Source organism: Apteryx rowi, unplaced genomic scaffold, assembly GCF_003343035.1.
Source record: "Apteryx rowi isolate R43461 unplaced genomic scaffold, aptRow1 scaffold_715, whole genome shotgun sequence".
Lineage (NCBI taxonomy): Eukaryota > Metazoa > Chordata > Aves > Apterygiformes > Apterygidae > Apteryx > Apteryx rowi.
Genome location: NW_020451000.1, coordinates 298305 through 313802, shown reverse-complemented (window position 1 = coordinate 313802; position 15498 = coordinate 298305). Strand labels below are relative to the sequence as shown.

At 40.4% G+C, this 15498-nt stretch overlaps 1 protein-coding gene across 3 annotated transcripts in view; it reads left to right on the top strand.

Annotated features, from left to right (window-relative positions):
- OSBPL11 (oxysterol binding protein like 11) overlaps window positions 1-13860 on the top strand; it is a 33079-nt gene extending 19219 nt beyond the window's left edge. For all 3 annotated transcript variants that reach the window (XM_026087393.1, XM_026087394.1, XM_026087395.1), the window contains exons 8-13: window positions 1780-1920; window positions 3894-4392; window positions 6020-6206; window positions 9750-9932; window positions 10602-10755; window positions 12195-13860. In XM_026087393.1, the coding sequence (XP_025943178.1) occupies window positions 1780-1920; window positions 3894-4392; window positions 6020-6206; window positions 9750-9932; window positions 10602-10755; window positions 12195-12272 (1242 nt within the window). In that variant the 3' untranslated portion in view covers window positions 12273-13860. The remainder of the gene's footprint in view (window positions 1-1779; window positions 1921-3893; window positions 4393-6019; window positions 6207-9749; window positions 9933-10601; window positions 10756-12194) is intronic.
- Window positions 13861-15498: the final 1638 nt, after the last annotated feature.

The following is a 15498-nucleotide window of genomic DNA, read 5'->3' as shown; positions in this document are numbered from 1 at the left end:
GCATTTTGATCCATAACAACTGAAAATTGAAGTGCAGAAAACCTAATTGGAATTTATGACACTTTCAAAATGAGCCCAAGAAAAGCTGCCTAAGTAGATGAGAAACAAAATTGCCAGTTTCCAGCTATTAAGACTACCTGTATTTCTTTTCCAGTTCTTATTGAATCTGTTTTTCTTAATTTGAGCAACTCTCATCACTTGACTTTAGGATGGCTTAATGTATTTGAAATACAGCGGCAATCTATATCATCATAAATGTCAAAATTAATTAAAGTGCAAAATATTAAAATAAAAGAACAGCAGGGATTATGGAAAGAACTTGTTTTCCTAACTAAACTAGAAAACTGTAATTACATTCTTCTTATACTAGCTGCTCTCACACAGTTTGAGACTATATACTTCTGAAAAGATTATATGCTGTTGTATATCTCCACAACACCGTCTTGTTTGACTTTTGCTATCTTACAGCAAAATAGAAAGTGCAAAGACTTTTCAGTGGCCATTGTTTATGGATTTTTTTTTTCTTTTTTAATAAATCTGACTAGCTGCCACGAAGTCAAGAAACGGAAGCTTTCAAATAAATCAATTTAAAACTCCTTCCTTCTAATAACTAAGCAAGTTAAGAGTTCAAGTGCTTTATGTATGGCCTTGTCTTGTAGCTGGGATGTGACTAGTCTTATTGTTTCCTTTGGATATTTTCTGCTATTTTATTTATGATTGCAGAGCAGTGTAGCATGTGTGGAAAGGAGAGACCTCTGGGGTACTGCAGTTTCAATCAGGTTGTGGGCTCTCGGTGGAAGGACTCAGACCCCTGGGCTTCCCGTGGTGGTTGGGTGTTCACAGTTTTGCCTTGATCCGATGGCGGCAGGTCCAGAGGAACCGCCTTCATTTAGGCAGATACATATTGCTGCCCTCTCGCGGTGTTCGTCGCATCTCCCCTCTGCATCTGCCTGCCTCCCGGCTCTGCGTGCTGGCGAAACGCTGCTTTGAGTGCTGAGAAATGCCCTTGCTGCCTGCAGCATTCAGCTTTCTGCTTGCGAGGCGGTGGYTGTTGCAGCAGCGTTGGTGTTTCTGCTAGTCCGTCTGGATGCATTGAACTAATAGACACCCTACCCTGTCTGTGTGTGAGTGTGTTTGGTGTTTTTTTTAACTCCAAATCTCCTTTTTTTGCTGTTAGGATTAGCACTAGCAGCAGCACTGATAACGCTAGTGAAGGCTGACTACCCTGTAGGTGTGTTAATTGCTTGCGAGCATGTAACTAGGAACTACAAACCTCGTCATACAAACCAGAGCCGGATCATTGCTGCAACCGTGGGAGTAACGATACCACTGTGATGGCAACAGTGGAAAGCTGAAGCAGTGGGAGGTGGAGGAGCGCCCTCAGGACTGCTGGGATTTCTGCTAGCTTTTGTTTCACTGTGTGTGTTGGGTGCCTGTAACTCTTCTGTGGGGTCACAAAACTTACAGGAAAAGATGTCAAACTTGCTTCTAAGCTTTTTTTTTTTCTTCTTTCTTTCTTTTTCCCCCCCGACCTGTGAGAGAAACGATTGGAAATCTTAGCCTGAGTCCTCTATGTGAAATCTGCACTGAGTTATTTTAATGTCCTTTTTAAATTCTTCAACTGTTGTTTATCTTGGGAGTAGATCCAATTGTATAGCTCTCTGCAGGGATTTGTTCAGTCTTTTTTCATACATGGACGATTAAATACAATATGAAGTCTTTTTGGATATTGTCTCGACAATCACATATTTGAGCTGATGTTTATGGCTCTTATCCCAGGAAGCTGAAGAAATAAATCCAGATGAGGAGCTGGAGGATATCTGTGATGATAAAGAAGATGATCTAGGAGCAGTGGAAGAACAGCGCAGTGTTATCTTGCATCTCTTGTCTCAGCTGAAACTTGGCATGGACTTAACAAGAGTAAGTAACTGAAGTATGAAGACTAGTTGCAGTAGAAGTAAAATGCCATTTTAAACTCAACTCCTGTACTGAATTATTTTGAGTTTCATATGAAAGTGAGGCCTGTAACAACTTCAGGTCCCAAGGTCTGATATTCTGTAGGCATTAAGTGAACAATGTATTGAGGGAGTTGATTTGCTTTAATGCAACTGGCCATATCTCTTCTGTCATAGTCTTTTTTTGGTTCTTTTTTTCCTACTTCTTTTTGGCTTTCTTATAATGGGTTCTGTTTTCTTTTCATGTTGTGTTTTCTACTTCCTTCTCAAAATTTTTTCTACTTTTTTTCAGTGATCTAGCCTTGCATTTGCATTCATGCTGCTAGAAGTTTTCTTTTGGTTCCCCACCATCCACACTCAGATGTCTGTTTACCCCTTCCTCTGTCCTATTCCCATTTCTGGTTTTGCTCATAGCTATAGGAAGCAGGAACAAAGTTTTATGGGAGAGAAGTGGTTTCACACCCTTGTGCAGATNAAAAAAAAAAAAAAAGCTTTGAAAAAATTAATACTTAGTTGCTACTATGCAACTTGGACAGCAAATCTGGAAGAACTGGGCTGCTACCAGCTTATATTTCTTTCACTCCTTTAAGGACTTTTCTTACCATAAGCAGTAGACATTTTTAAAGAAAAATTAGATTCTACAGGTAATGGCATGGAACTAGGAAATCGCTTTTTCTTTCTTGGAATTACATTATATATATATATATATATATATATATATATTTTTTTTTTTTTTCCTTCCCCAGCCTTTTTTGAGCAGTACTACTCAGCCACTAAGGACACTTGTATTGTGGATCTTGCATTTCTCAGTTTAGAAAAAAGACGGTATGAACAGGCCCTGCTTCCTGTGGGCTGAACTTAAACCTCTGCTGCATAATCAGGAATTCATTACAGTCACTCTTCCCCTTTAGGTCGTTGTTCCGTTTATATGGGAGATTGGTTTTGTTCTGTTTTTCATAGAACAGGTTATCAGATCTGTCTTCCTCCTGTTTTTGGCGTTTGGCTGTGTTTGTACAATTGTCTTTAGCAGGGAGCAGACAAAGCATTGACGTGTAACAAGTCTGACTTCAAAACTAGATAAAGAAGTTGTTAGAATCGTATTTAAGTTAAATCTCAGGGTTCTGAAGTGAAAAGCGTGTTTAGTATTCCAGGCGGGCATTATAACGCACCCTACCTGATGGTCTGCACCTGATCTAGATGGACTGTTTTGGTCTCATGGTTGTGACACCCTCGCTTGCTCATGACAACAGCATTAGTTACTGAGTCTGTCGCTACCGCTACAAGAAAGGAAAAGACTGATACCCACAGCCTCTTACTCCTTCAATATTAGTACTCATGGCCCATCAAAAGATAAGACTGCTGTTTTTATAGCGGTAAATGTCACTGGAAAAGTATAAAATCCTCTGCTCTGAGGTGCAGGATCAACTCATACTATGTTATTGCTGATGGATGCTTGTCCAAGCTGCTCTCCAACGGCTTTGCTGAAAGAGAGACTGCTGGCTTGCAAGAGCACCAGAATAGCTTGCCTGCTGTTCTCTCCATTAGACGAAACCTTTCCTAACCTCTGCTCTGGATCTTCTTTGCTGTAGTTTGAACTCCTTTCTACTTGTTTTTTCCTCCGTAGACCTGCTGAACACATTGTTCCTTTCTTTGCAGCTGTTTTATGTTTTTGAAGGATGCCGGTCCCTTTTGGCCTCTCTGGCCTGAGTAGTCCCTGTTGGGTTTTTTCCCTTGTAAATTGCTTTTTCAGGACTATGATCACTTTATTTCTTTGTACCTTAGAAGAGGAACAAGGAAGTTCAATCTGAAAGTGTGGTGTCCATAACGGGACAGAATACCTGCCCTGCAGACTTCCCTTATATTTAAAAAAACAAAAACAAACCCCACTTGTCACTTTGTTTTACTTACTGGAGCCTTTTGGGTTTTCTTTTATTTCAGGTGGTTCTTCCCACTTTCATTTTAGAGAAACGATCGTTGTTGGAGATGTACGCAGACTTCATGTCCCATCCGGATCTCTTCATTGCCATCACAAATGGCACTACCCCTGAGGACCGGATGATCCGCTTTGTTGAATATTATCTCACTTCGTTTCATGAAGGTCGCAAAGGAGCTATTGCAAAGAAACCGTACAATCCCATCATTGGAGAAACGTTTCACTGCTCTTGGAGGATGCCGAAGAGTGAAGTAGCCACTGATGCAGGCAGTAACTTATCTGCTCATTCCCCCTCAGAGCAAGTAACTCTGTCAAAAGATCTGGAAGGCCAAACAGAGCTGGACTATTATACAGTAAAATTTGTAGCTGAGCAAGTGTCCCACCATCCTCCCGTCTCAGGGTTTTATGCCGAATGTGTAGAGAGAAAGATGTGTGTCAATGCTCACGTCTGGACAAAAAGTAAATTCTTAGGAATGTCAATAGGAGTGACAATGGTTGGTGAAGGTAAGTGTAAGGGTTTTTTTCATTTTTATTCGTTTTAGAAGGTTGAAATACTAGTTTGAGAGAAAAWTTGATGTTGTATGCCCCAGGCAGAAAAACAAATGAACGCTGCTCGGTAGTTTTGTTGCAAAGTCTTTTCAGAAAAATCCAGTTGTAGAGATGTCAATTGCTATTGTGGGTTTTCAGTTTTTAATTTTTTTTAAATATACTTTTGGTTTTMCTCTAATCCTTATTATCTGAGAACTTTAATGTATCTCATTCAAAGAATTTGTACTTCATTTTTACTGTTTACAAAATAAAGAAGATATTACAGGTCCTCATTATAAAGTGCAAGTTTTCGTATGAATAAAAACCTAGATAGGCTTATGTTTTGCCAAAAATCAGAATTATATTCAGAAATAGAATTTTGAAGAAAAAGGACAGTTTACTGTAATGTAAACTGATTTCTACGGATGTTTCCAAACCATTGGACAAGTTAGTTCACATCACACATTCATTAAACAGAAATGCTATTCTGTTAGAACATATTATGTATCTTACTATTCAGGCTTTTTCTTTTAACTACAGAAATTAGACCCCTTAAGTGCAAATACCCTTCTCCATCCCTAAAACTGTAATTTCCCTTTAATGCTAGTATTTTCTGGTTCTGAATGGGAGGATGCTTTCTCATCTCTTTGGTGTTTCTTGTGCATATTGCCCAGTACCTGGGGATTTCAGGTGCTTGGCTATAGGCTGCGTACTGGCAAGGGATGTGGAAGGCACGTCTCAATGTTTTGCCTGTACCAGGTAATTCCCAAAGCTAACGCCTCCTCTAGGGCGTTTCTCAAATCATGAAATGAATGTGAATAAGATGAGAAAGTCTGAAAGTGCAGCTTCCAAAACACACGCTGATAGTATGCTGTAGAGGCATGGGTCGATGCAAACAGCAACCAGCTGCCATACTAGGTTTTTTGTAATGCTCAGAGGTAGATTTTGTGAGTATGGATATATATATATATATATATATATAAATTTTTTTTTTTAAGGAAACGAACAAAACCCCATGTCCTAAAACCCAAAGAAAAAATTGAGTTTTTGAGACTATTGTTGACCTTTGTTGCAAAAGCAGCTGCCAGGAAAGAGCTATGTTTGTCCTGGCAGAGTGCTGCGGTAAGGAGGATTGTCTCCGTTTCCTGCCTTCAGGTAGGATAGGATGTATTAAAGGGGAAAGAAATGGAGCAGGAATGCCAGCCCTGCTCAAGAGCTGTCGTTCAGGGTATTCATTCCTTATTTCCTTTTGACAGCATAAATCTGGTATCGCTGTGCTCCAGAACCATCGGTAAGATAGCAGCAAGCACTTGTACATACTACTAAAAACGTATGTTGCACAGTACAATATTATACTTGATGGGTCAATATTACTGGGATAAATGTCTTTTCCCAAAAGAAACATAAATGCATGTTACTCAGTACTTTCAGCAAAATGTTTGTATCTAGAATCTGTAATAAATGTCATTTTTGTGAGTCATTTTTCGTGTGAGTGGCTATGAGGAAAAATAGTCAGAAGTAGCCTTGGATATATATTGCAATAACTTGTTTGGTCGTGTCTAAAATGATGCTAATTTAGGGACTCTTGTATTTCTTCCTGCAGGTCTCCTAAGTCTCTTGGAGCACGGGGAAGAATACACGTTTTCTCTGCCTTGTGCATATGCGCGATCAATTTTAACTGTTCCTTGGGTAGAACTAGGAGGAAAAGTCAACATCAATTGTGCAAAAACTGGGTATTCTGCAAGTATTAACTTTCACACCAAACCCTTCTACGGTGGCAAACTGCATCGGTGAGAACACTTCTTTACATTTTTCCACGTAGTCTGTGCTATCTGACTCCTGTAGCTGTATAACTAACCTTTTCTGTGTGCTGAATAATACTGATTTGACAGTCTGAGGGAAAATATACTGTTTTTCCTGTTCTTGAACACTTGAGATACAACTGTTCTTAAACAATCTTAGCTAGACAAATCTATCTCATGAGCCTCATGGAAAAATTAGATTGCATTTAAGGACAGTAAGGGAATCAGTATTATTTTCTGAATCTTGGTACAAGGCACTGGGACGAAAGGACTCCTGGCTTTTATTTCTGAGCCGCAGATTTCTCTTGTTACTGCCAGGAGCTGCTCGGTATTTCTTATCTTTGCTTGATTTGTTTGAAATGAGGTCGATCAGGCTGTCTTAAAGGGCTACTTGGTGGTTGCAAGGTGTATTGTAATTGCCTTGAATTTTCTCGCTGAAATACCTCAGCAGTATTGCTAGTATACGGCAGCAGTCCCCAGCTTGCGTTTAAACAGACGGTAAAAAATACTGTAGGGAATTTCACTGAATAGTGTACTGTTACTTCTTGGTAATACAGAGGTTCCCTCAAGTTTAAGCAACTTAGGGGAAATCTCTAGGTAAAAAAAAATATATATATATATATATTTTTTTTTTAATTATTAAAAAAAGCAATGGTAATTCTTCATGGGGCAGCTGTACTTGTGCATGTTGAAAGACTAACAGGTAAAGGAAGGCAAGCCCAGGGAAAGGCTGTGTGCGACTATTTCCAGCAAATTTCAGGAAACATCTGCGCACCTGCTACCTTTTGGATTGTGCTTTTTAAGTGAACTTAATGGAAAAGCAGAAGACAAAAGCTTCGGGGACTCATTGGCATTGATATTCTATCTATACACTGTGGATTAGCCTTGTACTAATGCGGGGACAATGAATTAAGGAGAAAATTCAGTGGTAGTCAGGCAAAGAGTATCGGACTCTGGAGGGCTTGGTGGTCCGGCGTTCACGGGACAGCGCGTGTTCCAAATCCTTCCTAGCTATTTCGTTGTGACCTCTTGCACGTCGAATCTCGCCAGCCCGAACCTCAGAAGCCCTTAAGCGAGGGTTGCTTTAACACAGCACGGAAAACCAGCGCTCTTCTATAAATCCCTTTTGGATGTAGAGTTTTCCAGACCGAGCTGTTCAAGGCACTCTAACCATTGAAAATTTGCGGTCGTGACGACTGGACATTGCCAAAAGGAGCTCGAGGGGAAACAGCAGCGTTGCCGTGGTTACCTGGCGCGCAGCGAGTTGCTATAGCGACGCTGGAGACTCTCGGTAGTGACCCTTGTTGTCAGCCCGCAGCTGGGTGTTGGYTCCTTGGTCCTGTGCCCCTTGAGCGCAAGGAAATACTGCGGGGGGTGAGAAGAAGTAGGCAGGCTTATAGCAACCGTACCGTGCTTAGAAATAAATGTTAGAGGGTTTTTTATTACTAACACTGATTCAGATTGGTATCGTGATCCGCAGCGCTGGGAATAGCTGTGTGTCGCAGGGTAAAGCTAATGGGAAGAAATATAGGTGACGGTGAGAGCTTAGTGTAGCAGCTCCATCCTGCACCTGAGCATGGAGTGATAAAACCTTGTTTACTTTAAGGTGTGCAGAGACAGTAATTTGTGACCCATATTAAAATATCGGACGCCAGTATTGTATGGTAACCACACAGCACTCGGAAGAATTAAACTCTTAGTTGCATTGCCAAAGATGGAGCTGCAAAGCCCGACCTCAGGAGTCCCTGGGGATTCGGTCTGGCCGGACATCTCCTGAGAGGAGGATGGGGACTTCACCGTGTGTAAGAGCTTCAGCGAGGTGGGAAAGCCGCAGGGTGAAAAAGCAGCCTGAAATGAAGGCTGCTTGCTTGTCGCCTACTCTTTTAGTTGCTTCCAGGAGCTGTTAGGCATTTGTTAACACCCTGCAAAAAAAAAAAAAAGAAAAAGGATTTACATCTGTTCCTATTGCTTATGCTACTCCAACTCTGGCCTGTTTTCTTGACTGAATCTTTAATTTTTGTAATAGAAAACTGTGCGCCTAAGGAGCATATTCTTTGCAGCCTGTTTTGCAAGAACTTTGGAATAGAGCTAAATTTGTGTGTAAGAGTTTACCAAAATTCAGATGACTTTTAATAAATGGCAAAGGGTTTTATTTTCTTTCCCTGAATGTGCTCGGTGCGGGAAGGGGATATGTGTTTTTGGAAGGTCGGTGTTTTCCTCGGGCGTCTCCGATCGCCGGGCTGGTGGGGAGCGAAGCATCCTGTGGCGCCCCCGCGCTGGCAGCGCCCTGCAGCCTCGCTGCCCGCGAGCGGCTGACGTGTGCACGGGGACCTCTCGGTGGGAGCGCGGGCGAGCTGCTGTCTCGGGGTCCTCCGCTGCGCGTGCGGTTGTTCAAAGCAAATGAAGCCAAACCGATGACGTGCGAGTTCGGTGTCATTAGCTACACGTCGTGTCAGCGTGAAAGAGAACAGAGCGCTGTGCGCGCACGAAAGAGCTGCTGCGGGAAGGGGAAGCCGCAGGGTAACATGCTGTAGAGGGTTTGCTCACAGCTAATTGGAGTTTAATTGAAGCTGGAGATGGTGTGTTTGTGAAAACCTGCAGCGCCCTGCAAGTCAGATCGTGTCTTAAGTCTAGTTTGCATAGCTAGCAAAGCCTTGTTCTTCTCTTTCCTTAAAGAAAATAGCAAGCTCCGTTTGAGCCTTTTAATTTTAACTTCTGAACAAAAAAGGTGGCAAAATTTGCTTGCCCAGTTAAACTCAGTTTCCTCTCTTCAATTCATAATGAAATGATTGTCATGGGATCTTTGGACAAGTCTTGATGTTGAACAGAGAAATATGTATGTGTGTAGTTATGGGGACATTCAAATGTCTGTGCAAAATTTTGAGGTCTTAAAATGTTACATATTTAGAGGAACATTTTAATATCTTACGAGCAGCAGAGGTTCCTGTGGCAGACAGGAAAGAAAAGCAGTTCTCCTGGTCCCTGGTTTGTCTTACGCAGTGGCATTTCCTACCTTGCATTCTGTCCTTGCGTATCTGATACTTAGGTGAGCAACATAAAAATGTAAAAAGAGTTTACGTATGGAGAACATTCAGCAGTAAAGACTATGAGATCAAGTGTCAGCAGGTAGTGAGATATATTCTTGGTAAAAAGCTGCCTTTTATTTATTTTTTAATCTGAACTACATATCTGATGTAATATTTCAAGTAGATGATGTCAACTGCTGGTAACATCTGATATCCTGTATTAGTTTCTCTTTCAATTCTGTTAAAAGTGAAATTTTGAAACAAGTTTAAGCTGAAGCTTAAAACTCAATTTCATGGGTAATATGAAGAGAATTAGAGCCATGAGGGAAAGTCATTTTCCTCTTTCAGCTGCTCCATGCAAATGCAATTCAAGTAACTAACATTTTTAAAGACAGTGTGGCAAGTTTGCAGACTCTTTCAGAGTGCAATTGAATGATTATGCAGTGAGTAGTCCCAGGGTATCTTCAGTCATGGCCTTTTAAAAATAAAAAATATATTTTCCTAGAGTCACCGGTGAAGTAAAGCAGAACGCGACAAACACAGTGGTATGCCGAGTGCAAGGGGAATGGAACAGYGTGCTGGAATTCGCCTACAACAACGGGGAGACAAAATACGTGGACTTGACAAAACTGTCTGTGACAAGAAAGCGAGTACGGCCCCTTGAGAAACAAGGACCATTTGAATCTAGGTAAAATATGTATTTACCATTGTTTGGCTGGTTTCTGAAAGTGTGCAGATTTTTGTTATGCACAGTCTGGTGAATACCTTGAAAAACTTGCAAATGCACTCAGCCTTTGTGGATAATACTTAAATGCCATGATCATCTCTTTTTTTTAAAAGTGCATAATAGTGATGAGAGTTAAGCATGTGCAGGCAAGCGTTTAGTCAGCAATGTCTTTTGTCAGTGGAGAGGATTGTCTTACAAGTTGGTAAAGCTCCTGCTAGAACAGAGCCTTGTTATTTGTTTTGTCTTAACCTTCAGCTACACAGCTGAGCATCTCCTGACAAGGGAGATTCTCACAAAAAACTGCTTTTTGAATAACACTTCCATGGCAACTTTAAAGTGTCTACAAAGGGACATTAGATTGGCACAGCCCCAGCCTCAGAACCATGTTAATCTGCTCCTAATTGCTAGCAAAGGTGCAAGGCTCAGCCATGAGCCCTTCCACCTGCGTTGCACCATCAGGAGCTGTCTTTTGTGTGATTTTTGTCACATGAGATACAGGAGAATTAAGAGATGGAGAGATTTACTGTTTTCACTCTTTTGAAAGAATCGCAAACAATGATCCTGCTCTGTAGTTCAAGTTGGCAGGATGAGAAAACTGTTGAAAATTAAAGTTATGAATTTGGTTTGTAGGAGACTGTGGCAACATGTAACAGAGTCTCTGCGGGATGGAGACATTGATAAGGCGACAGAGCACAAGCGAGCCCTTGAAGAACGACAGAGGAATGAAGAGAGGCTTCGTGCTGAGACAGAAACACCTTGGTGTACCAAATACTTCCTTAAAGAAGTAAGTTCCCAAGTAGTTAACGGCTGATAGGGAAGAGAGGAGATGAAGGCAGAGGCAGAACTATAATGAAAGTAGGTGTAAATACGGGTATGCGTCCTGTCAGAATAGAGTGTTTGGCCTTAGGTCTGATGGGATCAATAGCAGGAAGGTGTCATAAGAACTCCCAAGTGAGTAAAGGGGCCACCTTGCCCTTTACTTCCCAAACACTCGTTTTGCAATTCCCCTACAACAACAAAACGTTTCCCTGTTTTGTGACTCAGTTTTCTTTTTCAAAGTGTTTGTCTGTGATGTGTGGAAAATGGCTTTTCATGCAAGTGTTCTGCAAGTAGACTGAGCCAGTAAACACCAGAAGAAAATAATAGCGGTACTAAACTGTGCTTTTGTGGTGTGCATGGAAAGCCAAAACACTGTTACTGTTAGCAAGGAGGAATGAGTTCCCTCCCAACTCTGAGCTTTTTGCATTCTTGTACCTTATGGTTTGAATGAAGCTTTTTCATTCAATGGCTTAACCTCTACCACAGTAATAATGATAYGGTAAGACTTTGAACAAGGTAAACTATACATTACTTGGGAAGACTAGAGGCTGCTGGTATGATGCAGGCTATAAAATAGGTTTTCCTCCTGATCCAGATGAGAACCTACTTGTGTAGAGAGCCTTACTGAGCCCTGTGCAAGATAGGGGGACTCCCTACTCTAATTTATGCTGCAGTGATAGAGATCCTTGTTCTTTGAAAGCCTTATCTGTTAAACTGCAGTAATGAAACTCCCCCTTCTTCCTCATACTGTATCTTTGCAAGCATTTAAAATACAGGTTAAAGAGGGGTTTTGTTTGTTTTAGCTCAAGACTCTGGGTTAGCTCCAGTAAACTTTGTCATTCTCTAAAGCTATGTTAGCATTATTGGCTCAGATTTAGACACTTGTGTTGTTAATGTCTAGACTTAGATGAGGTGAAATTATATCGCTAATCTGAAAGCAAAATTTGAGATACAGATCTACTCAGAAAATGTTTAAATGTAATCCAGACCTACTACATTTCCAGATAAGCAGTTGGGCTGTATTAGAGCTGATAAATGCTCAGTTTGATAGCTGCTGCTCTGCTGGCTTCTTGTTTGGCTTTTTAAAATAATCTGGCTCATGGAGTTGAGTGAAGTGGCTTTCTGTCTGGGTTAATTACAAGTGCAGTCGGTTCCCACCAAGAGCTGTGGCTTGGCAAGAACCTGTGCAGGTTCTGAAGCAGTCTGAGAAGCCGGCAGTGCTAATTTCTGCATTGTGTCTTAACCGGTGGGAATTAAAGGAATAAACTATGTCCTCCTTGTTTCCACAGCTGTCAGGTTGTGAGCAGAGAATACTCCCAGGGTAGCGTCTTACAATAGTTATAATAAACTATAAGTTATAGTTAATAGTTGTAATAAACTGTATTTTCTCTACTTGAATTGCAGGGAGATGGCTGGGTTTATCATAAACCCCTTTGGAAAACTGTCTCTGCCGTGCAAACTCAGCAAATGGACAATAACTAGAGAAGCTGCTTTGAGATGAGTTTTCTGTTTCTGATATTCTCTCTCTCTGTCTGTCTCAAAACACAGTAATAACACTGAGTGTCCCCTTTTTTTATGTAATTGTGGAAGTTTAAATGAGCATAAAGAAATAAATATACTAGGGCACTTTAAAGTTATATTAAAAAAAACAAAAAACAAAAAACACAAAGATGTAGAGACAAACTTGCCAGGTACATTCAACCAACTTTTTTTTGTATGATCCAAGAGATTTTATCTGAATTGTGTAACATTCTTCTAAGTAGGTCTGGTTGCAAAAGCTGCCTAAGAGAGGGACTGTTTGCCTTGGGAGTGACATGGGAACTTTTTTCCGAATCGTCGATGAGCTCCGTTTGGCAACTGAAATATGCTTAGTACCCATGTAAACAACAGCAACAAAAAACTGCTGCTTTTATGCCCAGTGATTAACCTTTTTGGCGAAAACTGGAGGGGTGTTTGGAAGATGTGCCTGAAATCAGTGTTATGAAACAGCTGGATCATGACAGCTTTTTTCTTCAGAGAGAATGCGTGCATGCATCGGAGGAATATGGATATGGAATATATGTAGAGACTACCTTTCTTTTTTATGGATTTATAAAAGCAATTAGAATTGTAACCATGGAGAAATTTTTCCTCTGAAACATTTTAATATACTTGAAATAATTGACTTGAATTGGAAAAGTAATTTGAACACTTTTCAACTCCTAATTTTATTAAATCTCTTTGAGTGACTTTGATTTTGCTCATGTTGTAATGTAATGAGGTTTGGCCCTTTTTTTTTCCTCCTCCACCTTCCCTTCCCAAGGACTAAGGCTTTCAAACTGAATAGAAAACGTACAATTTTGTATTTAAATTTCTCTGCCCATCTAAACATCTCAGAGGTGAAGTATCAGTGTTACAAACTGTCCTTTGGATTGTTTTGGTTTTTCTCCTGTGGTGTTACTTGGAACAAAGCAGTGAAATGTGACCTGTGAATACATGGACTGTAGGCTTTGGTTTTTCATCTTACCATAAAAAAAAAAAAAAAAGCTGATTATGCTGAAGACTGGGTATTGATTTAAAACACAATCAGATATCAGGAAACTGTATTCAGGTACAAACATCCTTTGTTTTTTATAAGTATTTTATTGAAGTCTAAGAATTGCTGGCAATTAAGAATAGTACTTATGGCTTTCGTTATTGTTGTAACTACAAGCTACCTTAATTTTTCCAACAGTGGTGCCTTACTCTGTTTTTTCTTCTGATGTAGTCTTCCAATCAGTGTATATAACATTATCTGCCACTTTCCAGCCATGGCAATGGCTGCACCTGATCCATCATCATGAGAACTCACAACTGTGTGGTCTGGTAAGATGTTTTTTGTGGAGGAGATTCAGATATAAGAAAGCATCAGAAGGTTGAGATAACCATGTTAACTTTCAACACAAACTGTAAATTGTGCAAAAAAGCTGGATTTATGCACAGCTATTTTGATTCTGTTGTACATTTTTGCTGTGAAATGCACTGAGATCTCAACGCGAGTCATAGTCCGTTTGTGAGAAGTGGGGGTGGGGATAATAAAACTACAAAATGATTCACTTGTTCTGTTTGCTTTCCTGGAGACTGGGCGATCAGGAAGAGGAGTTTTTGGGTGGGGGTGTGGTGTGTGGTTTTTTTTGTTTTTTGGTTTTTTTTTATGCTGTAGATCTGTCTGTCTCGGCTTTCATTGATCCTTCATCAGCAGGGTGTTTTTGCACTATGCACTTCAGTAGTAACTATATTCCCCTGCAGAGAAATGTATTTTAGGTCCTGCTGGCTCGTTTGTGATATTCTGTACAACTGCCCTGTCGTCTTAGTTTTGGATATCTATTGGGCATTTTCATGTTCAAGCAGGAATAAAAGCAAAAACTGTGGGATTAGTTCCTCCTTGTTTCTGGGTGTGCAGCACATGTGGGGTGTGCTCCTTAGCAAATTCACGATTTGGGGTAGGAATCATGGTGGCAGGCTGTGAGCTTTCTAGGTCTAGGGGTTCATGAGTACCTGTACCAAACTGGGAGCAGCAGAAGGAAAGAAATACTTTAACCTGTCTTTGAATATTGTATATATTTCATAGTTTTATGTGTCACATGGCAGATATTCTTTAAATAAAAAGCTAGGGCTCTGGAGCAAGGTCCAGCTTTTAATATTGCAGTGATCATAGCAGAAAACAAAACTTGTTCCCTGAAGTAGGCTCCACTGATAAGCATGTGCTTACTAAACTATAGATCTATGACTCAGTCACTGAGCTCTGCTTAAAATTATGATCTGGGGATTTGTCAAGGTGATGGCTGTAAAGCAGACTGAAAAACTCCCATGTTGACCATAAACCCATTTGTGTTCCTTATATAATGTTATTAGTCAAGTTACTTCTCTTCTACCCTCATCTGGCATGCTTGTGGTTTCATGCTGAGAAAGCTGTTACTAATTTTGTTGTGCAAAAATAGACTAACGCCGAAGAAGTACTCTTTTAAAATACATGAGGCAGTTCCTTTTAACATGACGGTGCTACTGGATAGGGGAAACAGGGTAAAATCTTCCTTWGCTCAAATCATCTCAAGAACTGGAATGGCTTCGTGATGTGAATTTAACATTGATGCAAATTTCTAGTTACTTCTGGAAACAGAAGATATAGCTGAAAATAGCTTAAAAAAGAATTCTTGCCACYGAATATCCAGCTTTAATTGTATGACATTTATGTGACTCTTCTAAGAATCRCAAGTAACCTATGGGCTAATGAATGTATTTTTAACTCTGACCAGATTTGATTCTCTTGTGTAACTGCTGTTGCTTCCATCTCGTACCTTCTGGGGTGAAGGGAAGGGTTCGGTGCTGCTTTCTACGTAGATGTGTTCCAGAACCACAGTGTGTTAAACAGGGAGCTTGGCAAATTGTAGGATTTAGGCTTATGTTGCCCTCTTTTTGGCTTGATTGCACTCCAATAAGAGTTTTGCTCTTAACTTCAATGATCTCAGTGGTTTTAGGCTTCCTGAGATATAAACAGATCTTGGAGCTTAAAATAAGTGGCTCTCTTCAGAGATGCTGGATATCCTGCTGCTCATGGAAAAATGTTAGAGCTTGGCAAGTCACTTTTAGTTAATGCATTCATTCAAGCATATAATCCTGAAAAGCTTGATTTTTTTTTTTTTTTTTGACTTGGTTTTCCCTTTTTGCAGCTGTATTGTAACTGGGAATT